Source organism: Megascapheus bottae, chromosome 19 (genome assembly GCF_031878675.1).
Source record: "Megascapheus bottae isolate mThoBot1 chromosome 19, mThoBot2.hap1, whole genome shotgun sequence".
Lineage (NCBI taxonomy): Eukaryota > Metazoa > Chordata > Mammalia > Rodentia > Geomyidae > Megascapheus > Megascapheus bottae.
In genome coordinates this window covers 27,851,712-27,879,486 of record NC_143527.1, presented here as the reverse complement: position 1 = coordinate 27,879,486, position 27,775 = coordinate 27,851,712, and the positions used below count along the sequence as shown (strand labels likewise).

The window sequence follows — 27,775 nt, the reverse complement described above, 5'->3', positions numbered from 1 at the left end:
GAGACAGAGACAGAGAGAGAGAGAGAGAGAGAGAGAGAGAGAGAGAGAGAGAGAGAGAGAGAATGGAGAATGGCCTGAGTCTAAAATACCAGTATCAACAGAGCGAAAGAGACAGAGACAGAGACAGAGTCAGAGAAATCCTTTTTGTAATTGTTGGAATATAAAGTATCTTCAATAGGCTCGCATGCTGATGATTTAGTGCCCAGCTAATAGTGCTATTTTACAAGGTTTGGAAAGTGTAGTAGGTGGGGCCTACCTGTAGGAAGTTGGTCACTGGGGGTCGGGGAGTGTTTCGGAGGGCAATATCTAGTTCCTGGACCCTTCCTCTAAATTGCCTTCCTTTTTCATTTTGGTGATGGTAGGGTAAAAACTCAGAACCTTGTGCTCACTAGGCAGGTTCTCTATCACTTGAACCATGTCTCCAGCCCAGCTTTCAGCTGATTACTTTGGAAATGGAGTCTCACAGACTTTTCTACTTCCCAACCTGGCTTGAACCACAATCCTTCAGACCTCTGCCTCCTGAGTAGGAATACAGGCATGAGCCACACCAGTGCCAGACTGAATCTTACTTCACTCAGATGGTGTCCTATACAATATCCAAAGTCTTTGAGTACATTATATATACTTAACACTATTACATTATGTTTATGTATTATACTCATTATATAATAGTGATACACTAAAATGATCATTTTTTCATGTCATTAAATATTTTTAGCATGATTTTTAGGGGCAGTCACAAGTACAATCTGTTTAACCATTTGAGTATTTCTGGGCTGATAAATGATTTTTGTTCTTTATTCCTTAAATACACAGCACTTATTCTTGATTTAAAACAACACTTAAGCACTGCCTCTAGAATCTGAAGTCTCCAGAGGTCAGGGCCACAGGTGCTGTTCTTGGCTCCACTTTATGCAATCCAGAGATGATTATGAATAAAGGGCACATTGCCTCCTTGGCCTTTATCCTTTATCTTTATGCCAGTCTGACCTAGCATTAAAACTACTCCTAAATCATGGTCTGTTCCCATTATGAAGGTCTAGTGGTGGCTGTGGATCTCTGTTCCTTCTCCTGGACCACATAGTAATGTGTCTATCTTTAAAATCCTATAAAATGCTCATAAGAAAGAAAGATCAGCACAGAAAGACAAATGGACCTTCAGGGAATCTCAGCTTCGCAGTCTACATCACTCATGTGTACTTCCAATTAGGAAACAAAACTACTGATCCACTCATGAGTAATGGACACTGGGAACACAAAGGAGCACAGGGTAGTGTAGCAAACCGTAGCAGTTTCTTCAAAGCAAATTGACTTGGGAATTCTAGGACCCACCACTGCCGTTTTTATTTTCCATCCATTATCCTCATTTGCAGAGGTCCTAGTGCAAGTCCCTGGAGCCAGCCCACCGCTCCCAGCAGCTGGATCTCTTGAGACAGTGAAGTGGCATCTTTGCTAATTGCCTCATAGTTCAGATGAGGAAAAACATTTTGTGAAAGGTTGCTAGTAATGGCAAGAACAAATTAGTAGATATAGTTAAATGCTGTCGGATTAACTCTACGTTGTAGCAGCGCCTTGAAGTAGACCTGATGGTACATATTTCTCTGGTCATTGTCTTAATGAAACTGTTTTGTCATTCATGCTATACTTTTCCTGTTTATTTGATTTATTTGCCATGTTCTAAAGAAAAAAAATTAACAATTTTTAGGATTCATCTTAACCTTTCTGGCTCAACATTGGGGGAGACTCATTCGATATGTGTGTGTGATCTTTAAAAGAAAAATTGAAAAGGGGCTTAGAAATGTGAAAATTGTTGTCTTATAATAACCTTATAACTAAACTGATGTTTTAATAAACAAAGTAGCTATGTTACAAAGATTTAATGCAATGTGTCAAAAATTAATTAAAAGGGGTACAGAAATAAATCAGTTAAATCAAGACACAATTTGTCAATCTCCTGTGTTTCTTTCTTTATGGTTTCATCTGCTCATTTAAAAACCATCCCTAAGACTGGGAGTTTGGCTTGGTAGAGTGCTTGAACAGCATGCACAAAGACCCGGGTTTGATTCTTCTGTACCACACATACATAGAAAAAAGCCAGAAATGGTGCTGAGGCTCAAGTGGTAGAGCTCTAGCCTTGAGAAAGCCCAAGGACAGTGCGCAGGCCCTGAGTTCAAGGCCCAGGACTGGCAAAAAAAAAAAAAGCCATCCCTTATTACCTTGCATGTTCAAAGAGAGCTCTGAATGAAAGATCAAAAATACAAAAATCAGTATCTTCCTGGACTGTATGTTGTAGTGCAGAGATTCTGCAACTGAAATAAATTCCAATTTTAATAAGGAAACAGAGCATACGTGCTTGAGGTATTAAATAACACCATGTTTCAAAATTACAATGTAAGAAATTCCAAAATTTAAATAAATAATTGTGTGCCATTATTTGAGAACAAACCATACTCTAAATAAATGGTGAGATGGGGGAGGGAAATGGGGACCAAAACATGAGAAGGGGTATCCATGTGTGAGAAGTAATGCACCTATTATCTGGTGAATGTAACTGTAACCCCTCTATACATTGCAATAAAAAAATAAATTAAGAAAAGAAAGAAATGGTAAAGAACAGAATTGTACTAAACTTTAAAAGTTCACTGATAAATTAGATGTCTGGTGACCCCAAAAAGTATAGGACGATTACACAAGAAAAACAAACTCTTCTTTTTCTCTTACACCATGAATGCTTGCTTCCAGTCACCATTATGTGATGATGGAAGGGATGCCTAAACATCAATCAGACACCAACTGTGTATCCTGCACTGTAACTCCATTCTGAGAGGCTGTCTCCAGACCCTCAACTGTCCAATAAGCGAGCAGTCCCCCTCTGGAACACTCCAGGCCTCCAAAACATCTGAACAAATTGTGAATGTGAGATTCACACAGTGAGTTAGATTCTGTCTCTAAAGAAATTTAGAGGAACCGCCTACTTATATTGATAAATTCATTTCAAAGGCTATTGTCGAAGATCCGGATGAAAAACCAGATGGGAGGAATGCAAAGGGGAAGGCTGAAGAGAAGGAAAGGGTTTGGAGGTCCCCACCCCTGTCTGAGTGAGCCATGCTCCTGGTGCCACCCCAGGTTCAGAACAAGGCTGGGCTCGGAGTTTGGCCTAGTGGTAGAGTGCTTGCTTAGCATGCACGAGGACCGGGGTTCGATTCCTCGGTACCACATACGTAGCAAAAAGCCAGAAGTGGTGCTGTGGCTCAAGTGGTAGAGCCCCAGCCTTGAGAAAAATACAGGGACAGTGCTCAGGCCCTGAGCCCAAGCCCAGGACTGGCGGGAAAAAAAAAGAAAAGAAAAGAAAAGAATAAGGTTGCCCTGTTAATCCTGATCACTCAGAATGCCACTAGTGTTTTGTGGAGCTCTGGGCCGGGAATTAAGAGTAAACATCAAATATCCATTTCTTACTATACCATGACGCAATAGTAAGGAACTGGGGAAATGGCTTGGCATGAAAGCCATGGTCTTCACTTGGCAGAGGACTTGCCATGACAGGTTGTTCTGTAACTTTAGAGCATTTCTGTGGGCACCATGCCATGAACTTACCTGATGCACCTGTGTGGAGCAATATCAGAAAACTGTTTTTTATAGTTTATAAAAGACAATACATGGTTGGCTTGAACTAAAAGGTTTTAGGTGGGAAAAGGCAAAGTAATGTGGAAGAAATGATTGTTTTACAATAGACTGCAACCTAGTAAGTACCTAAGGAATAACAAATGGTGAGCATGGAAAGCCAGATAACACATTTGTACTTCTTATCAACACCTTCTTTTATGATTGCTTTTAAGTGGCTGGACAAAGGAGTTTTGATTCAGCATGTCAAATTATGAATATAACACACTTTAAGGAGGTTACACAGTGGGTAAACCTGACCTAGGTGTCCAATTAAAATTCTAGGATTATCTATTCATCAATGATCCATCACCATTACAATTAGCCAAGGCACTCAATATTCTTAATCTTTTTTTTCTCCAATTACGAATGTTAAAATGTTTGGCTAGGGGTTTTTGTAAAACTAGCTGCTATGGAAAGAGCAGCAGATTGAGAACAGAAAGCTTCTGTAAAATAGGTATCTGATACCATTTTGTTTCTTTTATTTTTATTTACTTATTTTTTTGCCAGTACTGGGCTTGAGCTCAGGGCCTGAGCACTGTCCTTGGATTTTCTCAAGGCTAGAGCTCTACCACTTGAGCCTCAGCACCACTTCTGGCTTTTTTCTATGTATGTGGTACCGAGGAATCGAACCCCGGTCTTCATGCATGCTAGGCAAGCACTTTAACCACTAGGCCAAACTCCCGGCCCCCATTTTGTTTCTTTTAATGTGCATTAAACAAGCCTATGATGTACTCATCAAAATATATTCCATGATAAGCTTATCTCAGTTTCCAATTCATGTTACCTTAGGAAAGAAGCAATTTTTGCTAATGGTTTCACATAGAAAGCAAATCTTGGGTGAGTTACTTAAAATGAACTTTACCTATAAAATGATGCTTTCACAAATGCTTTAAAAGTGGAAATATGTTTACATCTTTATGTACTACTCTGAAAATAGATGCTAGAGTTATCAGTAGGCAGGGATCCCTGTAGCTGTCATGTGAGGAGATCCTGGCTATCCATCTTAATAAACACTATCATATCTTGGTAATGAACACTTCCATCTCAGCCATGGTACTACCAACATATTTATAAGTGGTTCATTGGACCATATCTCTTGTAATATGACTTATACCTAGAGCAGCATTGCAACTTAGCAAGGGCTTGAGATAAAAATCAGATAAAAGGAAAACAAATTTTAAGAATTCTTTTTATTATATTATTATATTATATTAATTATACAAAGTGAGTGGTTTCATTGTGATATTTCTTCACGTGCATATTTTGATTATATTCATCCATCCTAGTACTCTCATTCCCATTCTCTACAAACTTTTTTCATATATTTTTATTGTAATGAATAGAAGGGTTACATTATATTTGCCAGATAGAAGGTGCATTAATTCACATACATTGATACCCTTTCTCATGTCTTGGTCCCCATTTCCCTCCCCCCCACCCCCACCCCTCATCTTGTTTTCCCCCCTTCCCTATCCAATTTCAAATAACCAAATACAAATATATCCAATATATCAGGTAACAAAGTGAGATATTGTAACAATATGAGATAACCAAGGAACAACAAAAGAGATGAGAGATAACATAGTACACTAAGGACAACAATCACTCATTATATGGCTTTTGTTTCTATATCCTGGAGGTCCTTTCATTTAGCGTCCTACTATATGGCCTTATGTATCTAGGTTTTCCTCTATTGCAAGTCTCTGCTAGGAGAGGCCAAGGATTCAACTGATTATGACAAATGAGGGAAACCATTGAGCCTATGTTCCTTTGAGTCCTCTACAACCTTTTTTTAATCTGTCTTGAAAATATTTTAATAGGTTTCATTATGTCCTTTTCAGGTCTGCACACTGTACTTTCCCCTCCTTCCTTCCCCATCCATCTCCCACTGGTTCCCCCAGAGTCTCCTTCATATATTTATGTCTTTTTTTTTCTTTCTTGTTTTAAGATCCAGGTTTCAGCTAATAGTTTGCAACACTGACTAATAAGGTTCTACCTTTCCTGTTTCATCCCTTATGTGAGATATTTATGAAAAGCTCTCTGAATACTAGCTTTAGGAAAATGGTACCATTATACAAAAGAATTTATAAGGAAATGCCACCATTGCATTTTGGCAGAAACAACATGAAATTATTGAGATCAGAAAAATGATTCAAACTGGACATCAGTGACTAACACCTATAATCCTAGAGATGAATCACTTGGCTAAGATCTGAGAATCTTGGTTCAAAACCAGCCCAGGCCTACAAACCTATGACTCATCCCAAATAACCTGGAGCAAAATAAGGGCTGAAAACAAAAGCGTGGTTCAAATGTTGACAATGCCAGCCATGAAAGGAGAAAGCTGCAGGCCTGAGTTCAAATCTGGAAAAAATTTATAATAATTTGTATCAACCAGCTCCTTTGGGACACGGCAAAGGCAGTACGTAGAGGAAAATTTATAGCTCTGAGTGCCTAAAATAACAAATTGGAAAAATTGCAAACCAACAATTTATTTTTTTCTTTTCTTTTTTTTATTTATTTTTTATTGTAATTAGGAAAAGAGTTACATGATATTTGCCAGATAGAAGGTGCATTAATTCACATACATTGATACCCTTTCACATGTCTTGGTACCCATTTCCCTCCCCCCCACACCCCCCACCCGTCTTGGTTTTCCCCCCTTCCCTATCAAATTTCAAATATCCAAATACAAATAAATTCAATATATCAGATAACAAAGTGAGATACTATACCAATATGAGATAACCAAGGGACAGCAAAGGAGATGAGAGACAACATAGTACATTAAGGACAACAATCATTCATTATATGGCTTTTGGCAAACCAACAATTTAATGTGTCACCTTAAGCTCCTGGAAAAAGAGCAACAAACCCACCTTAATCCCACTAGAAGGAAGCAAATTATTAAAATCAAAGCAGAATTAAATGAATTGGAATCCAAAAAAACTATAGAGAGAATCAACAAAACAAGGAGTTGGTTCTTTGAAAGAATTAACAAAATTGACAAACCCTTAGCAAATCTTACCAAAAAAAGAAGGGAGCATACCGAAATCAACAAAATCACAGAGGAAAATGGTAATATCACGACAGAAATTACCAAGATCCAGAGTATCATGAGGGAATACTTCTCAAACCTTTATGCCAACAAATTTGAGAATCTAGAAAAAATGGACTAATTCCTAGCCAATATTAACATACCCACACTGAACCAAGAAGAACTAACCCAACTAAACAGGCCTATTGCAAGCACTGAAATAGAAATGGCAATAAGAGACCTTCCACCGAAGAAAAGCCCAGAGCCGGATGGATTCACAGCTGGATTCTATAAGGTTTTCAAAGCAGAGCTCACACCAATACTCCTCAAGCTCTTCAATGAAATTGAAAATGAAGGTTCTTTACCAAACTCATTCTATGAAGCCAGTATAACCCTCATCCCCAAACCAGACAGAGATTCATCAAAGAAAGAGAACTATAGACCTATTTCTTTGAAGAACATCGATGCAAAACTTCTCAACAAAATACTGGCCAACCATCTACAACAACTCATCAAAAAAATTATACACTATGATCAAACAGGATTCATCACAGGGAGGCAAAGCTGGTTCAACATACGCAAATCAATTAATATAATTCAACACATCAACAGGAGCAGGGACAAAAATCACATGATTGTCTCAATAGATGCCGAAAAGGCATTTGACAAGATCCAACACCCCTTTATGTTAAAAGCTCTGGAGAAACTAGGAATCCATGGAACATTCCTCATTATAATAAAGGCTGTATGACAAACCCACAGCTAGTGTTATACTTAATGGCGAAAAGCTAAAGCCATTCCCTCTAAAATCAGGAACAAGACAAGGATGCCCACTCTCTCCACTACTCTTAAACATAGTATTAGAATTCCTAGCCAGTGCAATAAGGCAAGAAGCAAGCATAAAGGGGATCCAAATAGGGAAAGAGGAAGTAAAACTTTCCCTCTTTGCAGATGACATGATCCTGTATTTAAAGAATTCTATAGACTCTACTCCCAAGCTCCTTGAGCTGATTCAAAACTTTGGAAGGGTAGCAGGCTATAAAATTAACCCTCAAAAATCAACTGCCTTCCTCTACGCCAACAGTGAGAGGAATGAGGCAACAATCAGGAAGGCAACTCCTTTCGCAATAGCCTCAAAGAAAATAAAGTACCGAGGAATTACCTTAACTAAGAATGTAAAAGACCTTTTTGATGAAAACTTTAAAATCCTGAAAAAGGAAATTAAATAAGAACTGAGGAAATGGAAAAACCTCCCATGCTCCTGGATTTGAAGAATCAATATCTTGAAAATGACAATCTTGCCAAGGGCTATCTACAAATTCAACGCAATACCCATCAATATCCCAATGGCATTCTTTAAAGAAATAGAAGAGGCAATCCAAAATTTCATATGGAATAATAAAAAACCCCTTACAGCAAAAACAATCCTCAGCAGAAAGAACAGTACAGGAGGAATTTCAATACCAAACTTTAGACTGTATTACAGAGCTATAGTGACCAAAACAGCTTGGTACTGGCACAAGAACAGGCCTGAAGACAAATGGAATAGAACTGAGGACCCAGATATTAAACCACAGACCTATGGCCACCTAATCTTTGACAAGGGAGCCAAAAAAAAAATAGAATGGAAGAAAGACAGCCTCTTCAACAAGTGGTGCTGGCAGAACTGGTTAAGCACCTGCAGAAAACTAAAGTTGGATCCCTCTTTGTTACCCTGCACTAGAATTAACTCCAAATGGATCAAAGACCTCGAGGTAAAAGCCAACACACTGAAAACTTTACAAGAAGGAATAGGAGATACACTAGACCTCTTTGGCACAGGTCAAAACTTTCTCAATAAGGACCAAGGAACACAACAAATCAGAGAAAGGCTGGATAAGTGGGACTGCATTAAACTGCAGAGCTTTGGTATGGCAAAGGACATAGCTAGTAAATTAATTAGGAAGCCTACAGAATGGGAGAAGATCTTCACCAACCCCACAATGGACACAGTCCTCATATCTAAATTATATCAACAGCTCAAAAAATTGAATCACTCCAAAACTAATCTCCAAAGTAACAACCATCCCATTGAAGAATGGGCCAAAGACTTAAAGAAAGTCTTCTCTGAAGAAGAAACAAAAATGGCCTATAGACACATGAAGAAATGCTAGAGGGGATGTGGCCAGGAGGGATCACTACTACACTGCTGGTGGGAGTGCAAACTCATTCAACCATTATGCAAAGCAGTATGGCAGTTCCTCAGAAGAGTAAATATAGAGCTCCCCTATGACCCAGCAATTCCACTACTAGGCATTTACCCAATTATCCAGAAACAAGGACATACTAAATCCACCAGCACAACAATGTTCACTGCAGCACTATTTACCATAGCAAAGATATGGAACCAACCTAGGTGTTCCCCAGTTGATGATCAACAAGATGTGGTATTTGTACACAATGGAATTCTATGCTGCTGTCAGAAATAACAACATCGCCCCATTTGTTAGGAAATGGAAAGACTTAGAAAAAAATCATTTTAAGTGAACTAAACCAGACTCAAAGGAACTTAGGCTCAATGATTCCCCTCATTTGTCATAATCAGTAGAAACCTTGGGCTCTCCTAGCAGAGATTTGCAATAGAGCAAAACCTTGATATAAAAGGCCATATATTATGACACTAAATGAAAGGATCTCTAGGATATAGAAACATAAGCCATATAATGAATGATTGCTGTCCTTAAGGTACTATGTTATCTCTCATCTCTTTTGCTGTCCCTTGGTTATCTCATATTATTACAGTATCTCACTTTGGTACCTGATTTATTGGATATATTTGTATTTGGTTATTTGAAATTAGATAGGGAAGGGAGGAAAACAAGAGGAGGGAATGGGGGTAAGGGGGGAGGGAAATGGGGACCAAGACAGGTGGAAGGGTATCAATGTATGTGAATCAATGTACTTTCTATCTGGAAAATATCATGTAACCCTTCTATTAATTACAATAAAAATATATGAAAAAAATAATTTGTATCATATTTTAGAGTTCACAGTATTGACTGATATTTTGTCTTTTGTAAGTGTATGTTGACATGATCTCTGCCCCTTAAAAACTTGAAAATCATGATTGTATTTTCTTATGATATCATCAGCATTTTTTCCTTTTTCCATGGCCTGATTTTTACTTACAAACTATATTTCAACGTTCCCATCAACATTACAAAAAAGTTATTCATTAAAGGCATAATTCAGAAAACCACATGGAAAATCTAAGACAATTTGGTCATGCTGAAGTATTTATCCTTCATACACACACATACATTAATTCCTCAAATAGAAGATGAATACCACAGCCATCAAAACTCAACTTTTTTCTTGTTAATGGTTGTTGTGTTTCTCAAGGAATAATGGATGGGGATCTTTCCCAGCTGCCATTTCTGTGAGAGTTGTTCATCTATCTACTCAATGCCTCGAGTAGATTAACAAGATCATTTAGGCAGAGAGATAGAATTTTTCTACATTCAAATGTTCTTCTACATGATTGTATAATATCACAATAAGAATACCAATGCTTCCTCAAAGGAGCCATATATAAGTGAATCCCTTTCTTAAATCCATGCCCTCCCCATAATAGATAGAAACTGTTTTGTTTAATATTTTCCCTACTCTTTTTACAGGAAATGGGTCCCTGTGGAAAGCATTAGTAACAGTCACCAAACTTCCTACTTTCTCATTCTTTTCTGTGTGCATTCTTTCTATAAACTCTGGTAATGGTCATGTAGCTGCCATTTGATAAGTAACATGTCAGAGGCAATCTATGTCAGTGGTAGGTGTAGTGTGCAATTCTCTTCTTTCCCTGCTCTAGTTATGGTGAATGAAGAGAGATGCCCAAAACAAGTTCAATTGTTGATGTCATCAAGGTAGCTTCCTTGGAGATTTAAAATAGGAAATTAATTTCCATATATTGTGCCATTGAGATATTGTGATACTTTTTACAACAGCCCAATCTAGCCTATCCTGACTGATACAATCTTTTAGTAGCTCAATGCATACTTTATCATCATTTATACAGCAGCCCACAGCTGCTCGTGTGGCTGTTATACTACATGTTTATATATGAATTGACTCTAATCACTGTCGAGGAAGAAATATCTGGGAACTGTCCAAAGATAGCCAGGATAAATCATATTGTGTGTTCTACATCCTGGATTAGCACAATAGGCTACTAAACATAGAAAGCCATCTTGATTCAGAATCAAGGAGCTACCCATTTTATGGGAGAAGGAAGTTTAATTTAGAACACACTAGAGGCTTGTGGGAAATTCAGTGCAAATGAATAAGACTTTGGAAATGCAGAAACCAAGAATGGTATATGGATCCAGAAGTAATGTCAAACTAAGAATGGTATATGGATTCAGAAGTAATGTCAACACACTTGAAAGTTGAAGACAAAATGTGAATAACATTTCTGAAGCAAATGGTAAGAACAGGAAGGCTAAGAAACAAGTCTTAAGAAGCACTTTGGAGGACAAAGAGAGGAAGAGACATAAGGAAGGAAAAGAACTGTGATGACAATACTCATTCATTTTGAGAGCCAAGAATACCATAGCTTCATTAATAAATTCATTTAAATTTAAATGTCAGGTTTTTAATGAGGATAAAAAATAAAAAATGCACGACTCCTTAGGAACCCATTTGCTCACTCCAGTACGAAAATAGATTCTAACCCATCTAGCAGGCAGCTGGACATAATCTGTAATAAAAAGCAGAATTATTTTTTAATTCAATGTCTCAGCTGATTTATCTTTTCTTTTCTTTCTTTTTTTTTTTTTGCTTGAACTCTGGGCCTGAGCTCTTCAGCTCAAGGCTAGCACTCTACCATTGGGGCCACTTCCGGTTTTCTGGTGGTTAATTGGAGATGAGTCTCACAGATTTTTGTGCCCTGGGTGGCATTGAACCGTGAGCCTCAGATCTCAGCCTCCTCTCTTCCTAGGATTACAGGTGTGAGCCACTGACACCAGGCTCAAGTGTGAAGCAGAAACCAAAGAAGTTTTTTTTTAGCCCATATCAATTGTTGTACATTATAACCCTATTCATTTATTCAAGAAACATATCTTACATGACCACATGCTGCAGGACACACTCACTGTCTTGAGGCTGGCTACTTCAGCCCTTGCCCATTTTGCACGCTGGGTTATATGCCAGCTTTGCTCATGCAGTGATGACATCACTAAGTAATTAACTCATATTTGCTGAATCCTTGTAAATGTGTTACATTACATGGATATAATTGCTGGGTTATGTTATATGGGTATTCTCATTTGATCTCCAAGATAACTTCATTTAATATCACAGTTTGGGAGACTTGAATGTTAAGAAACTTTCTATGTAGCTAGCAAGTGGTGCAGTCAGGACTCAAAATAGACAGCCAATACGAAATCTGGTGCTCAGCTCTGCTATGAACAGTGCACAACTCGCAGCTATTCAGGAGGCTGAGATTTGAGGATCATGGCTCAAAGGCATCAATGGCAATATCTGATTCATCTAATATTAACCATCACAAAGCCAAAACTGTAGGTGTGGCTCAAGTGGAGTGTCAGCCTCTAGCAAAAAAAAAAAAAAAAAAAAAAAAAGGCAAGCATGCACACAAGGTCCTTGGCACCCAGATTAATTAATTAACTAACAGCATTCAAACTAACAGCACTGACATCCACCCGGAATTTGCTAGAAACCTAGAAAATCAGGCCCCAGTCCAGACCCATTCAACTCAGAATTTGGTACTAATATTCCCAGGGAATCCCCCCTGCACATTGAAGTTTGGGAAGCACAGTGCTTGTTTTTCCATTACGAAGACACCTAATTTAATGAATACTAGTAGAGTGCAATCCGTACCCTGAGTAGCAATCGTGGTGGGGATAAACATGTATTCTCCATGGGCTAAAAAGAAAGGATTCGGACAACAATTTCTCAGGATTGAGATGGAGAGGATTGAGATGCGCAAGGGTCGGGACTACATCCAAAAACAGCAGATTCAGAGCTGGGTTTTGAAGCCAGCACATTTTTCTCAATTCATTTCATTAAAAGCCGGTGCTGTTCCAAATGGACAAATTCCCACACCAATAATCTTCTGGCATTCGCTTCTCCAGCCTGGGTTCCGGTTTCCAACTACCCGCGGCATCAAGCAGGTTTGAAATCGCAGTGAAAACACTCCGTTATTAAATCGCCAATAGTGTGACTCAGCTTCCAAGGGCTTCATGAACGTAGGGCGAGGCGTTTCTAGGGAGATGCGGATGCCCCCCCCCCTTGGCTCCTGGGGTGCAGGTACTTCATTCAAGGGTGTGGCAATGGCCTTTCCCAGCCCTTTAAACAGGCCTCGCCCGCCTCCTCCCTCGCCCAGGCCCGGCAGCACAGTCCATTTCCCTGGCCCGCATCACTTCACCCTGGCTTTCTAGGGCAGGAATCAGTGGATCCCCTGCGAGTCACCTGGGCGCGGCCACTCTCCCCCCACCCTCCGCCACCACCCCCGGCTGGGGTCTCCACCTGCGCCCCCAGCCCCGCCTCGGGAGGAGGCGGCGCCCGGCCGGCTCCTGGGAGGGAAAGGCGGGCGTGGAGGGGAGGGGGTGGGCGGCGCGGCGGGGACGGGGGCGGGCGGCGCGTCACTCGCGCCCTCGGGGGCGGAGCGCGGCCGGCGAGTGGGTGGAGAAAACAAAGCCCCCAGCTGTCAGCCGAGCCGCCGACTCGCGCGCGCCGGAGCAGGTGAGCCAAGTGCTTGGAAAGCGGTCCCGCCCGGGCGCACCCCCACACCCTTCCCAGGCTGGGTCCCTCCGGGGCCCCGCGTCCGGCTGGCACCTCTCCCGCCACCAGGATTGCAGACTGCGGGTCACAAAGCTAACCGAACAAGGTTGGGGAGGGGGGCGGGATCCTCTCTAGTCCAACCAGAAGTTACGGGGGGTTGGGCATCCCCGCCGATCCCCCCCTCCCGCGCCCACACCCTCCGCCTACTCGATGTGCACCCCGCCGCGCTCCCGCATGCAGCCCTCTCCCTAGGAACCCCGGCGCCGCGCACCCCGGGGTAGGGGAGGGAGTTGGGGTTGCCACGCTGGCAGTAGGCAAGTGGAACCGGCTGAGGTGAACGCGGAGGCTCCCCAGAAGATGGGAAGGTCTTGGGGTCCGGGAGGAAGGGAAGGCGCCTGGAAGGTGCGCGGGAGAGCGGGGGCACCGGCGGGGCTGCAGCCCCGGGCGCACGAGTTGTGCGCTTGGGGCGGACCAGGAAGTGTGTGACGCGCGGGGCATCTCCTGCAACTCGGGGTTCTCCTGACACCCCCTCTGCTTCCCTCCCTCCTGCGAACCCAGGGCCGCCCCTGGAGGCTGGTGGACAGGAGTGGGAGCGGATCGTTAGTGAGCACGCAGGTGGGTGCTGCGGGGAGCACGCTGCGCTCGGGGCGAAGGCTTCCCGGCAACTCTTCCCAGGGTTTGGAGGGATTCTTTGATCTCGCCTTTCCCGGGTGGAGCCAAGCTACAAGTCCCACAAAGGCCCAAAGGAGGGGTGGTGGGCCCTCAACTGCACCCCCCCCTCCAACCTGGAGACTTCCAGCTGCGCGAAAGGTCGAGTTTGACCTTGGTTTTTGAGTCACTTTGCTAATCCAGTGCCTAGGGCGGAGCTGCAACATCGGAGGAAGGGGGCTTTGCAGCCATTTGATGCGGAGGAGTCTTTGTCTTAACCTCTCGTCCCTTCCTGCTAGTCCTCGCCGGCCCAGCTGCGCGGAAAGTAATTAATATTGTGAAGGTTCGCCTCCCTTCACCTCCGCGCTCGGGAACCCCAGCCTGACCCCCCCACCCCCCCACACACAGATGCCACCCACCTACCCAGTCTCCTGCGTTCACCACCCATGCCCATTCGGGCCTCTTCCCCCCACCAAACGAAAAGGGGGGGGGAGAAGTGGCCACTAATTGCACCACTGTGCAGACTGTGTAAAACCAAGGGTTAAAAGTGTTCAGATTCGCACCGCCCCGGCTCACCGAGTCGGAAGCACTTTCGTAATTAGCATAGTATCTGCCCCGGGGCCGGGCTGGCTGCGGGCGGAGGTTCTGGGTGTGTAGGTCAAGCGTGTAGTCCTCTCTCAACTGAGGTCCAAGCCGCACTTGTCATCTCAAAGGATCCGCGGCGCACAACTTGGCAGAACATTACAGGATGAAACAAATCCGAGATCAGAAGGTAACCAGAGGATATTATTCCTATGTGTGGCTAAGGTTTTGGTTTTTGTTTTTTTCCAAGAGGAGGGAGGAATGGGCCTTGCTTGAGAGTCTTCCTGGAAACGCTCCTTTCCCTCGCTTGTCATTCTTTTCTGACATCATTTAAGACTGTGCGTCTATGTCGGGGACCTACTAACTTGGAAAGCTTACTGAGTAAGTTTTCCATGCACGGGGAAAGCTTTCCCCATGGGAAGATCAGGAAACTCCTGCGATCTACTTCATACCCCAAAACATTTGAATCAGGTTGTTGCTTGGAGTTGGGGGAGGTATGGTGACAACTAACCATTGATTTAAAATAAGTACATAAATAAAAAGGGGGGATGGCTGCAGCTAATTCCATTGTTCCAAAGGAAGAGTTTAGTGGCCCCAGCAACAGGCGTTGCTGGACAAGATAACTACTTGAGTGGGTGAACAAAACGACACTGAAACTGGGATGTGCTAATTAATGACTAATAGCCTGAGCATGGGGCTGAACTGTCCTCTGGTAGCCTGGCTGGTGGTGACACCTAACCCCTTTCTTCCCCTTCCCTGCCTAAAGCCTGGGAAGTTCCCCATCTCATCTTGACTTCAGCACTGTTGTTAAGGGAGACATAGAAACTTTATCCCTGCTGCTGATTCATGTTTAGCAGGCAGCAGGGAAACCCAGCAGAAGCAAACTTGGAGCAGCCTGGTGAGTCAGCAGGCTGCACTCCAAACCAAGCCCTGTGAATAGGAAGTAATACCAAGTAGCTTATTGACACACACAGACACCACTCTTTTGAAAGCACATTTTAATGTCTACTCACGATCTGTTTGCTTGGAAGAACTGCTCCTTTTCCACACTCCTTTTTACCTATTTCCTATGATGCTTGCTGCTGTTAGAAGAGAAACAAGCCAACTAGACTGCCTTGGAATTTTCATGGTGAGAAGCATACCTAACAAAACTCCTGAGAAAAGTCTAAGCTGATTTGGGTTCCCTTTTGTGAAGCAGAGTGAAGGAATTTGCGATGCATATATTTTGTATACAAAGAAAGCCAAATACTGCTTGCTGATACAGATGAGTTAAAAGATCTATTTAAATAGAAATGGATTCATATAACATCGCATATGAATTTTTTTCATATATTTTTATTGTAATTAATAGAAGGGTTACATTATATTTGCCAGATAGAAGGTGCATTACTTCACATATATTGATACCCTTTCTCATGTCATATGAAGTTATTTGCTATTTTCTAAAGGTTTTATAGATATATGTATATATATATTCATACACGAAGGATTGACTGTAAGGCAACTCATTTCCAGATGCACACAGTTGAGTATATTTACTGTTTTTCTATTTTTGTTGCTATTACTTTCAGTTTCTGTACCACTTCCTCATTTCATTGTACTTTATGTCACCATCACCCTGGCCTACCATTGCCCAAATGCTGTCTTTTCCACCTTCCATTTCTTTAAGGAGATGAACAGTTTGTGGCATTTAACGAGCTCTCAGTATGGCCAGTGATTGTTCTGTACCTGTAACTGCAGCATTTACCTTACCCTGTAGTCCTGCTATCTCCTAAAGGCCTTTGTGCCTACAGCCCTCATAATACAGTGCACAAGACCCCTGAAGTCATAAATATTACTCATTTGTACTGAAGTTTATCCGAAGGTAGGGAGAACATGGGAAGACAAAGCCTCTTAAGTACATTCCTTTTTTTTATTGGCAGACCTTCTGGGTATGCAGAAGCCAACATTCAGCTGTTATAATTCTGAAGTACTGAAATACCATAGGTAATTTGTTTGATTACATTTCACCTTCTCATCAAGAACCTTAGCATTTTGAACATAACTATTATAATGCTTAACCATACTCTTTCAAAGATTCACCTCATACAAATTTATTTTCCTACCCCTCAATATACAAAAGCTCTTCTCTATGCAAATGGCTTAAGGAATTCTTTAATCTAGGAGTTATTTCAAAATAGGTTAATAGTTAAACTGCTTTTATTGTCATCTATGAACAATGATTTAAAATGGTGCATGTGGGATTTTTCAGTTTAGCACAATGGTAAAACACTTACCTGGAATGTACAAGACCCTGGGTTTAATTCCCAGGACCACAGTAAATAAAATAATAAATAAGCCAAATATACTGCAATATCCAGCATATTTAAAAGTAGGAAGTTGGGTGTGTATTTTGGCAGACCACACCAAAAATAAATAGTAATAAAAATTTCCAGAGTGTGGCCTAATGGTACAGTGTTTATCTAGCATGAACAAAGTTCTGGATTCAATTCCTTGGGAACAGATGCCCAGAAAAAGCAGGCAGTAGTGCTGTGGCTGTAACGGTAGAGTGTTAGCCTTGAAAAAGCTCAAGGACAGTGCCTAGGCCCTGAGTTCAAGCCCCAGGACTGGCCAAAAAAAATCCAAAGGGCAAAATCAAGTATATGTTTTGAAAAGAAAAAATACAAGGAGACTGGGATGTTCTTCTAAAATTTTGACCCCATTTTGGGAAATGTAAGGCATTGAAAGGCTGAAATGTAGTCTAGAAAAAAAAGGACTAGCAGGATAAATGTTTTTTTTTTAATTTTATTTTTTTTATCAGATGATGGTATGAGCCTGGCTCTGGAATTTTTACAGGCATACTTGAAGGGATTGGTGGGAAGAAGTGTCCCCTCAGTTTTAGAAATATCTGAGAACAAATGAGAATCACTCATTCTCATTACTGGAAATCTATAGAACTCTTTAGTCTTATTCACATTTCTAGTCCCAAACATGCTGGGAAAATAATATTCCAATAATCCAAATAGCACAAGTATATCCAGAAATTTTTAAGAACCTCCGAAGTAGCAGTGCCACAGCCAGAACACTGGGTTGTTGACTTTTCCAGTGTCTGTTATGTCGTAGAGGTCTGACAGAGTATTGCCTAGAGACTCAGGCTGAGCAAGGTCAGGTCTTCTCTGCTCCCATCCTGTTCTAGCTGACTTGATCTTTCACCTAGCTACTACATCAACCCCAGACAATCTGAGCCTTGTTTACCTTGTTATTTAAATAACCAAAGTAGTATTTTAAATCTTTCCTAAGTCATAGAAGCATAAACAGTCTTATTTTTAGGACCCTTTCAGGATATTCCTAGCATCCAGTGAAGTTTAAATTCCCTACACAACATCTTCACTCAGAAGTCCTCCAATATATACTTGAATGTCTCTCTCAAAGCAATTCCTAGTCTTTGCAGTATTTATCCACTAGAGCCACAAGAATAATTCACATAAAGAATAACTGAGACTTTTAAAGATCTGAGGGGTCTGTTTTAAGGCATTTGACTAGCATGCATCAGGCCCTGTGTTCAAAAGGCAGCACCATAAAATATTAAAAGAAATGTACTCTTCTTAATTTGGGATAACCATAAAACTTAGAGTACTTCTAAACCAACATAGTTGTCTTTTTTCTTTTGCTCTAAATTTGTAACATTTGAGAAGTATTAAAAATTTGGATACAAAACCCTTCTCAAAAATGACTGGAGACTGGTGGTTGAAGGCCTGCCTAGCAAGTATAAAACCCTGAGTTTAAACCCAAGTGTGTGTGTGAATGTCTCTGTCTCTGTCCATCTGTCTCTCTCTCTCTGTCTCTCTCTCTCTTCTCTCTCTCTCTCTCTCTCTCTCTCTCTCTCTCTCTCTCTCTCTCTCTCTCACACACACACACACACACACACACACACAAGCACAATGATTTACGTTTAATAACAAAAAATCTTGAAGAAAACTAAGGATCTTTGAAAATGATATGAAATTTGAATTTATGTATCCAAAATAAAATTTCTGAGCTGACTTTGCTTTCTGGGGAAAAAAATGAAAGCATTTGTGTTTTAAGTTAAAGTTTTCTGTGCAATTTGTTTAATTTTAAAGGACAATAGAAAACAGGGCTAGAACTGGAAAATTAGCAACCTTTTCATTTTGTAAGATATTTTTGAAGGTTTTTTCTGTGTTTTTTTCCCCACAGACCTTTTAGTAGAATAGATGCTTTAATAGGTACATCGTTTCTTCAAGTGAGGAAAACATAAAACCACATCAACCATCCCCAAGGTGTGTTATGTATCCAAGAGCAAGTCCAAGTGGATCAACTCTGCTTTGCTACCCAAATGCATCATGTTCCCACAGTTCTATGAGCATCATCTAGAAGTCCCTTAAGATGTACAGTTTGGGCAGGAAGTAGTCATAGCTCAGTGGTAGTGCTTGCCTACCACATGTAAGGCCCTGAGTTCACACCCCATCCTTGGGAGTAAAAAAAAAAAAAAAAGCAAAATTTGGGACTATATTCCAAAATTTCTACCGAAGTCTTTGCTATCACAAAGGTCATTAATATACACAGTAAAGTTTGAGAAGCCCTAAGCCAAAGGGTTCACTTCTCCACACATTAAATCTTTTTTTACTCTTTTGGTAAAGTACTCTCTAACAGATGATCTCTACTAACACTTAGGGAGAAATATTTCTTTAACCAAATATCTTCAAAATAAGCAATATTGTATTTCTATTTTAGCCATATGAAAATCAAAATTAACTTTCTTTTTTTACAATACTGGAGTTTGAACTCAGTGCTTTGTGCTTGCCAGGCAGATACTCTACCATTTGAGCTGTGTTCTAAGCCTTGTTGCTGTTATTTTTCAAATAGGGCCGTGCATTTATATCCAGACTAGCCTGAACATTGTTTGTTTACTTCCCATATAGCTGGGAAGAAAGATATGTACCACTATTCCCAGCTTTTCATTACTTGATGGAGAGTTCTAGGAATATGTTTTTTACCTGGGCTGACTTCAAACCATAATCCTTGTGATCTCAGTACTTGAAGTGTGGGAGCCAGCCAGCAGCTGACTTTGGGAGTGAAGACTGGGAAAAGAAGAAGAAGACAAAAAAAGATGGGGTCGGGAGGACTACAGCCCAAGTCAGCAGCCCAAAACTCTAGCTTAAGGCGAGCTTAAGACTAAGGCCTGAGCTTAAGACTGTAGTTTATTTCAAGTTCCAACCTTAAATACCCTTCTTAAAACAAGGACAAAGCAAGGGGTTTCAAAACAGCGATCAAGTCCCAAATGGGTTAAATGAAAAGCGATTGACATAGCCCAAAATCATGATAACAGCTCACTTCCTGTGTACTCAATTGTGCAGGTTTGGCCCCCAACATTGAAGTAGCTAGAATTACAGACCTGGGCCACCATAGCCAGCTAAAATGACCATTCCTAATGTTTTATGACCAGACTATGTGGAAAAAATGATACAAATGTAGCTTTAAAGCAACATACAGTTATAAATAGTATTCTGAAAACTAGGAAAGAGTGAGGGAAGGGGTGACATTGCCCCAAAAGAAATGTCCTCATTACCTCACTTACATAACTGTAATGGCTCTGTATATCACTTTTATAATAACAATTTTAAAAAGAAAAATAAGTACATAGTGTTCTGGATTGTTCTTAAGAACCTATAAATTAGATAGAGTACACTTCCTGCTCCTCAGAACTCCAGCAAATTTCTTTTGTTCTTCTTTATTTCATGTATTGCAACTTACATAGGATATTTATATGTCAAGGCCACATATTTATATTCCTATACCTCTAGGGAACTCTTGAAATTATGCAGATTACCTAGTTGGAGCCACCTAAAATGATAAGCAGGCAGGGAAATGGAAATAAAGTTTTTGAACTCAGAAAAAAATGACCTAAGAAGCTTCTTTTATTACTTTGGTATCTGCCAGTGGCTTTTGAATATGGCAGGCGGGGAAATGGGAATGCGGTTTTTGAATTCAAAAACCATGGTACTGTGTTAGGGAAAGAATCTAGGAATTGGAAGAAGGCCATTAAATGGCCTAGAGCTTCAAGCTTCTTGTACAGCCAACCTTGTGATTTCAGAGGCATTACTTAGGATTTTTCACCAACAATTATTCAACTGGATTTTCTCATGTATCAAATAGAGGCAGTGCAGTTGTTGCCTTTCAAGATACTTGTCAAGATCAACTCAGATAAGGTATGTTTTGGTTTACATTAAGTGTTTAGTGATCTGCTTCGGTTTGTTGACATCCTAAATATTTACTAGAAAAGGCTTGTGCTTCATGGCTAATATGAAAGAAAGGTGATGTTTATCTTTTTTCTTGTTTATGTCTTTTCTTTGCAATCGAATTAGAGTTGAATATTTGCAATATTAGCAAAATATACAATGATATTCATTTTATGATGATCTTTCACTTGCTTTCATATTTTTATTTTTTAATTTAAATTTTATTGTAAAGGCGATATACAGAGGTATTACAGTTACATAAGTCAGGTAACGAATACATTTCTTTGTTGTTGGTGGTGGTGGTGGTCATGGGGCTTGAATTCTGGGCCTGAGCACTGTCCCTGAGCTCTTTCAGCTCAAGGTTACTGCTCTACCCCTGGGCTTGGGCGTGGTCACTGAGTTCTCCAGCTCAAGGTTACCAGCCTACCCCTTGAGCCACAGCCCTACTTCTAATTTTCTACTTAATTTTCTGGTTAATTGGAGATAAGAGTTTCACTTTCTTTAGTGCCCGGGCTGGCTTTGAACTGCGTTCCTCAGATCTCAGCCTCCTGAGTAGCTAGGATTACAGGCATGAGCCATTGCACTCAGCATGAATACACTTCTTTTTGAACAGTGTTACCCCTCCCTGATTTTCTCACAACTTTTTCCCCTGCTGACTCTCTTTCTTGCCCCCCCACCCCAGTTGTAAAGTTCATTTCTAACACTGTATTGAGTATCACTGTTGCATTGCATTGGTTCACTCTTTTGCCACCATTTCTGTGATTCTCCTTCCCTTCCCCAAATCAGATATATACAAGATAAAGGGTACAGAAATCAAAAACAATGACAACAGGGAATAAACCAAAGGGGGAAAATAAGAAAAAATAACTACAGAGAATACAATACAAAAACCTCTTTTTTCCATTTCTTGGAGTTCGCTTCCATGAACATGATTTGTATGGTCTTATAGACATAGCTACTGAGCTATCTTAGACATTTTCTAGTTATTCCAAATAAAGGAAACCATGCATCCTACTATGTTTCTTAGTGTCTAGCTTACTTCACTTAGTATAATTTTTCCTAAGTCTTTTCATTGCCTTACAAAAGGGGCAATGTTATTCTTTCTGATGGAAGCATAGAATTCACATTTTCTTGATCTCTTCATCCACTGAGGGATATCTGGGTTGATTCCATATCTTAGTGTCTTAGCTATGGTAAATAATGCTGCAATGGTTGTGCTGGTGGTTTTAGGGCAGACTGGTTTGTGGACATTGAATAAATGCCCAGGAGTGGGATTGCTGGGTCATAGGGAAGCTCCATGTTTAGACTTTTAAGGAACCTCCATGCCGCTTTCCAGGGTGGCTGAACAAGCTTGCTCCCTCACCAGTGATGTTCATCTTAACAAGGGTGTCTGTGCCCTGGAAATAGGATCATGAGGCAGAAACTGGGTATGTGGTTCAGTGGTAACGTACTTTGCCTAGCATAGGTGAGACCTTCGGTTGGAGCCCAACACCACAAAACAAATAAAAAGCAAATATTTCCCAGGTATGGAAAGTTTGTTGTGGCCGTATATCCAAGTCAACCATAGACTTTCCTTTCTGTACCCCAGAAACTTCAAGTTCTTCCCATGTGTGGGGAGCAGTGACATTCTCCAGTGCACCATGCAATGCTATCCTTGTCAGTCATCAAAACTCTGTGTATGTGTGTGTGTGTGTGTGTGTGTGTGTGTGCAGGTGTGCACATTCTGCCACAACTATAGAATCACTTCCATATGCTCTCTAAGGAAAATCTTATTCATGGATTATAGGTATATACTTCAGAATTTTTATTCAGCTCTGTTTGTTCAATAACAGAAGATTTTTTTTTTTTTAAGTAGCACAGGAAGGGCCAGGAGTTGGGCCTGGTGGTAGAGTACTTACCTAGCATACACAAAGACTTGGGTTTGATTCCTTGGTTCTACATACATAGAAAAGGCCAGGAGTGGTACTGTGGCTCAAGTGGTAGAGCTGTAGCCTTGAGAAAGCTCAAGGACAGTGCTCAGTCCCAGAGCTCAAGCCCAGCACTGGCCAAAAAAAAAAAAAAATAGCACAGGAAAGGATTTAAAAATAGAACATTCCTTCAAAGAACCCTCATGTAGGCAGTCATGATAAGCTTGTGCTTTACCCAGTCATACAAATTGAAGGTAACTGCAGGATCATTTTCTAAAAAAAAGAAAGAAAAAGAAATAAACAAACAAACAAAGAAGTGGAAAAACACCTCAGGACAGAATTTTGCCCATCAGCACACTGAGGATAAACTCGTGTATCAGTTTATAATAAACATAAATTCACTAGTGCTAGTTTGAAAAGGCTGAGGGAAGGATTTGAAGGGCAGTGCTCCTAATCTTAACATCCCAGGGCAACTACTATAAAAATGATTCGGGCCGGGAGTTTGGCCTAGTGGTTAAAGTGCTTGCCTAGCGTGCATGAAGACCCAGGTTCGTTTCCTCGGTACCACATACATAGAAAAAAAGCCGGAAGTGGTGCTGAGGCTAAAGTGGTAGAGCTCTAGCCTTGAGAAAATCCAAGGACAGTGCTCAGGCCCTGAGCTCAAGCCCAGGACTGGCAAAAAAAAAAAAAAAAAAAAAAAAAAGCTTCTTATTTTTACACAGAACATTCTTGTTTGTTTCTTACACTCCACAATACTCCCCCTAAAATGTTCCCTTAATATTTTTAGCACTTTCTGGGCTCCCTTATCCAGCAGTGTTCACTGCTAACCTGGAATGCCTTTCCCTGGGTAATTCAACCTCAGACTGGAGCTGATCTTTGGTATTGAGTCCTCTAAGTGAGGTGATAGAGGAAGCCTCTTACATGTATAGAAGCTGGGCTCTGAGAAGCCTTTCTTCACGCTGTCCCCAACCAATTCCTCTCTCCACTAGTTCACCTATCCCAATAGTTCACCTATCCCAATGATGTAAGCCAAGTGACACGTGTTGGTTCGATCTTCACCAGTCGGTTGGAGGTTGTAATGGACTCTGCTCATCTCCACATCCCTAGGCCTTGCATGGTGCTTACACAGGTGACAGTTGAGTTGGGGGAATTATGTCCTCATTTTCTGACAGGCCTGTTTCATAGGTGAATTGAAACTGAGAGTCATGTTGTGTGCTGGGAAATGGGTGCACTCCGTTAGCACTCTGTCCAAGTATGTATTTTTGTTGCTGCCTTTACTGTGGAAAATATGCTTGGAGGAAAAAACTGATAGAACTTTATCCCCTCTGCTTCAAGGTTAATCCCTGTGAAATACCAGTTCTTCCGGGAGGCATCTTACTTTAGGTGTGGTGTGAAGGTTAGTCAGATAGCAGGTTTGGGTAAATGTTTAGAGGAAAGATGTAGAATTAATGGTTTTCTAAGAGGAGCATGTAGGAAACAGTAGATTCTAGAAGAGATAAATGGTGGAATGCTTGAACCAGCTTCTAGATAGATGTTTGGTAGTTTATTTCCTAAATCATAAAGTAGGTCACATTTTCATTAAAAAAAACAGCAACACATTTTGTATCTATTAAATCTCAGAATATAAACACACCTCCCTCCATTCCCCAACACACGTATGTCTTTCCTTACATCTGTGCCAAATTCATTCAGGTCTACATTCAAAGGGAACCATCCTGAGGCTATTCTTCAATTTTTTTCACCCCAGATATCTACTGTAAAATGCTAAGCAGTCAAAAGTGCAGGTACTCCTCTACTGATGATTCCAAATCCACACTAAAATTAGACAAGAACTGAGCTATTGGAAGCTTGTTCTTTTTAGTTGTGGAAAGAATGTCTTGTGAACTCAGGGACAGGCAATGTGAGAGAGGGAGGGAGGCTCTGCCCTTAACTCCTGTTTTAGTTAGAGGCTGGTTAGGATACTGCAATCAGGTTGTGTTCAGAAACAAGAAATTTCTGTCCAACAGGCTATTGTTTGTCTCATGTGAAAGGAACTCCAGGCTCCTGGTACTACTTACCAACAGCTCTTACAATAAGCCACACAGACTGCAAGACTGAAAGGAGTGGAATTATATTCAAGAATGTGTAGCCTTCTTTCCCTGTTTTGGAGTCTGCCATTGTTTTTACCCTTTAACCTGGACATCTACTCTGGCCAAATTATGGATCCAGATAAAGTTCACCTCTTTTGTATAGTATATTGCCTTTCCATCCAACCCTATGCTATTTGATCTAATGTCTGTGATCATAATATTCATGGTAATTTGCCCAGACATGGGACCTTGGGTGGGGTTTGTAAAAGTCATCTTAACATCCTTCGTGAGCACCTTGTTGGGCAATTTGACGCAAGTGAGTTAGGCAGGGACGGTAGAACAATTATGATACTCCATGCCCTGTAATACCAATCTCCAGTTGAGTCATATTTTCCAGTGGGTTGTTGGCCCATCCCAATTGTTAAAGAATACATTCTTGTGAAATTGATGCTAGTTTAAGGATTCATCTTGGAATCTGAAAGCTGTGTGGATATGGAAATCTTGTGTGTATTTTTTTCACATTTGGAAGGTTTATGTTTAAATCTTAAAGAAGAGATAATAGCATTGGGTTTGGTAACTATCCTGTTAACTATTAAACTACTAATAATACGTTCTGACTTCATTGAGAGACTTTGCACGTTTATTTCTTTATCTAAAAAATACAGGTTACACCAGTCACCAGTGGCCCACGTCTATAATCCCAAATACTCAGGAAGCTGAGATCTGAAGCTCACAATTCAAAACCAGCCTAGGCAGGAAAGTCCATGAGACTCTTATATATTGTAAATAAACCCCCTCAAAAAAGACATCGCAGAAGTAGAGCTGTGGCATAAGTGTAGAGCACTAGTCTTAGCAAAAGAAGCTCAGGGAGTGCTGGGATGTAGACTAGTAGTAGCGTGCCTGTCTAGCATGTACAAAGCCCTGGGTTTGATTCCTCAGTACCACATACACAGAAAAGGTTGGAAGTGGTGCTGTGGTTCAAATGGCAGAGTGCTAGCCTTGAGCAAAAGTGTCCAATGACAGTGCCCAGGCCTTGAGTTTAAGCCCCAGGACTGGGAAAAAAATAAAGAAGCTCTAGGATAACACTTAGGCCCCGAGTTCATGCCCTAGGACCAGCACCGAACCAAACAAACAAAACATGTAAATGTTTGCTGTTATTGATCCTAAGCAGAGGCTTCAGATATTGGGAGAAAGTTCAAGCAGCAGAAGTATTGCAGATAGGGAGAACTAGAGAAATGATTGCCAAAGAGAAAGAGTAATATCTACTAAAACATTCAGAAGAAAGCAGGAGGAAAGACAAAGAATACTTGTTCCTATTTTCTTGGATTCATAATTCATCACTTAATACTAAGTAATGATCTTGCCAGTTCTTGAATGCAGTTTGAACTATTACCCAGGTTCTTGTTTCCATTGCACATGAAGTATGATTCAGAACCACAAGGCTCCCCTTTATGGCTTCCAATATTGTCAATAAGATGAGGTTACCATACCTTTATTTCATCTTCTCTATAGAATACCTCAGTGCTCTAAAAAGAAAGTTGTTATTCATTGTTGATAGAATGGAATGGAATGGGAATTGAGTGTGGGTTATATATTTTTCTTTGGAGAAGCAATAAATAACTTCTGACGCATAGGGGAAATATGTGGTTCTGATAATCCATTTGCACTGTAAATTATTTAAGTGAGAATAGGCAGAGGCACTAGCAAGCTTAAATGTCCATTTCCCTTAACATATGGAGATTGCCAATATAGCTTCTCAAAAATCCAAAAACAGTGCAACTTCTGGCAGAGCAGAAACATTCTTTAAAAGCATCCACTGCAACACTTCCCAGAACTCACACTTTCCTGTCCACGTGTGGTTAACATTGGGTCTTCTCTCCCTCTGTCATCTGCTCTGAGAAAGAAAGAGGCCATCTGTGCATCCTGTTGTAGATAAGGGAAGACAAGGAAAAATCAGGGCAGGTCCAGCCATGAATTGTATTGTGTTGCCTCAAAATACATGGGTAGAAAAAGGGCTGTACATGTGGTCTCCAGTTACTCTCAATTCCTGGACTCTAGCAGAGTTATGTAAAGGGACCAAATCAAAGGAGAATAAAGCAATAGATTTCAAACACAGGGAGTGAACTAATTATGACAAACCTTCTCCACTAGCCTATTACAAAGGAAGACTCCATTTTTCAGGCTGGAGTTTGAGGTGTGCTAGTAAGTATAGAAAAACTCCACACCAACAGTTGTGACCAAACAGAAGCAAGCATTGTCTATTTTTTTATACCTCATGACCTGAAAGTCTGTGCCCAGTGGTGTTCAAGGGAGCACTGGTGATAAGGAAAGCCTTATCCTGCCCAGGCTGCACTCAGAACCCTAGTGGCACAGCTCTGTGACACTCTTTGGTAGTTGTGTTCTACCTGACATAGTCACTGTGTGCTAACAGAGTAGATTTCACAAAGTTAGTACACAGTTATCTGAACTAATCAGTGAATTCATTATTTATACTATTATGGCCATCTCATACTCTTATTGTTTTCTAGCTGAAAAACTCAGCCATGGAGCTTTTCCTACTAAAATAACATAGTAGAGTTACTAAAGTTATGTTATAGCTTTATGATGTGTGTGTGTGTGTGCGTGCGCGCGCGCGCATGTGTATGCATGCACCAGTACTAGAGATTGGACTCAGGGCCTTGTGCTATCACCTGGCTTTTCTGTTCAAAAAGCCATGAACCACATCTCCTGTCCTGGCTTTTTGCTGGTTCGTTGGAGGTAGAGTCTCACAGATTTCTGCCTGGGCTCGTTTCAGCCATGGTCCTCAGTTCTAGCCTCCTGAATATCTAGGATCCCAGGCATGGGCCTCGGGCGTCTGGC

General features: G+C 40.9%; 1 protein-coding gene across 4 annotated transcripts in view; it reads left to right on the top strand.

Annotated features, from left to right (window-relative positions):
- The first annotated feature begins 13,419 nt into the window (after window positions 1-13,419).
- The window catches only part of Mapre2 (microtubule associated protein RP/EB family member 2), a 129,925-nt gene continuing 115,569 nt past the window's right edge, over window positions 13,420-27,775 (top strand). The window contains exon 1 of one of the 4 annotated variants that reach the window (XM_090353256.1): window positions 13,420-13,435. Coding sequence is in view for 1 of the 4 variants with exons in the window: in XM_090353253.1 (XP_090209379.1) it covers window positions 14,871-14,894 (24 nt within the window). In the remaining 3 variants the exon portion in view is untranslated. Of the gene's footprint in view, window positions 13,436-14,073; window positions 14,090-14,817; window positions 14,895-16,674; window positions 16,691-27,775 lie in introns of those variants that run through there. The other 3 variants (XM_090353255.1, XM_090353253.1, XM_090353254.1) reach the window with 3 other exon arrangements.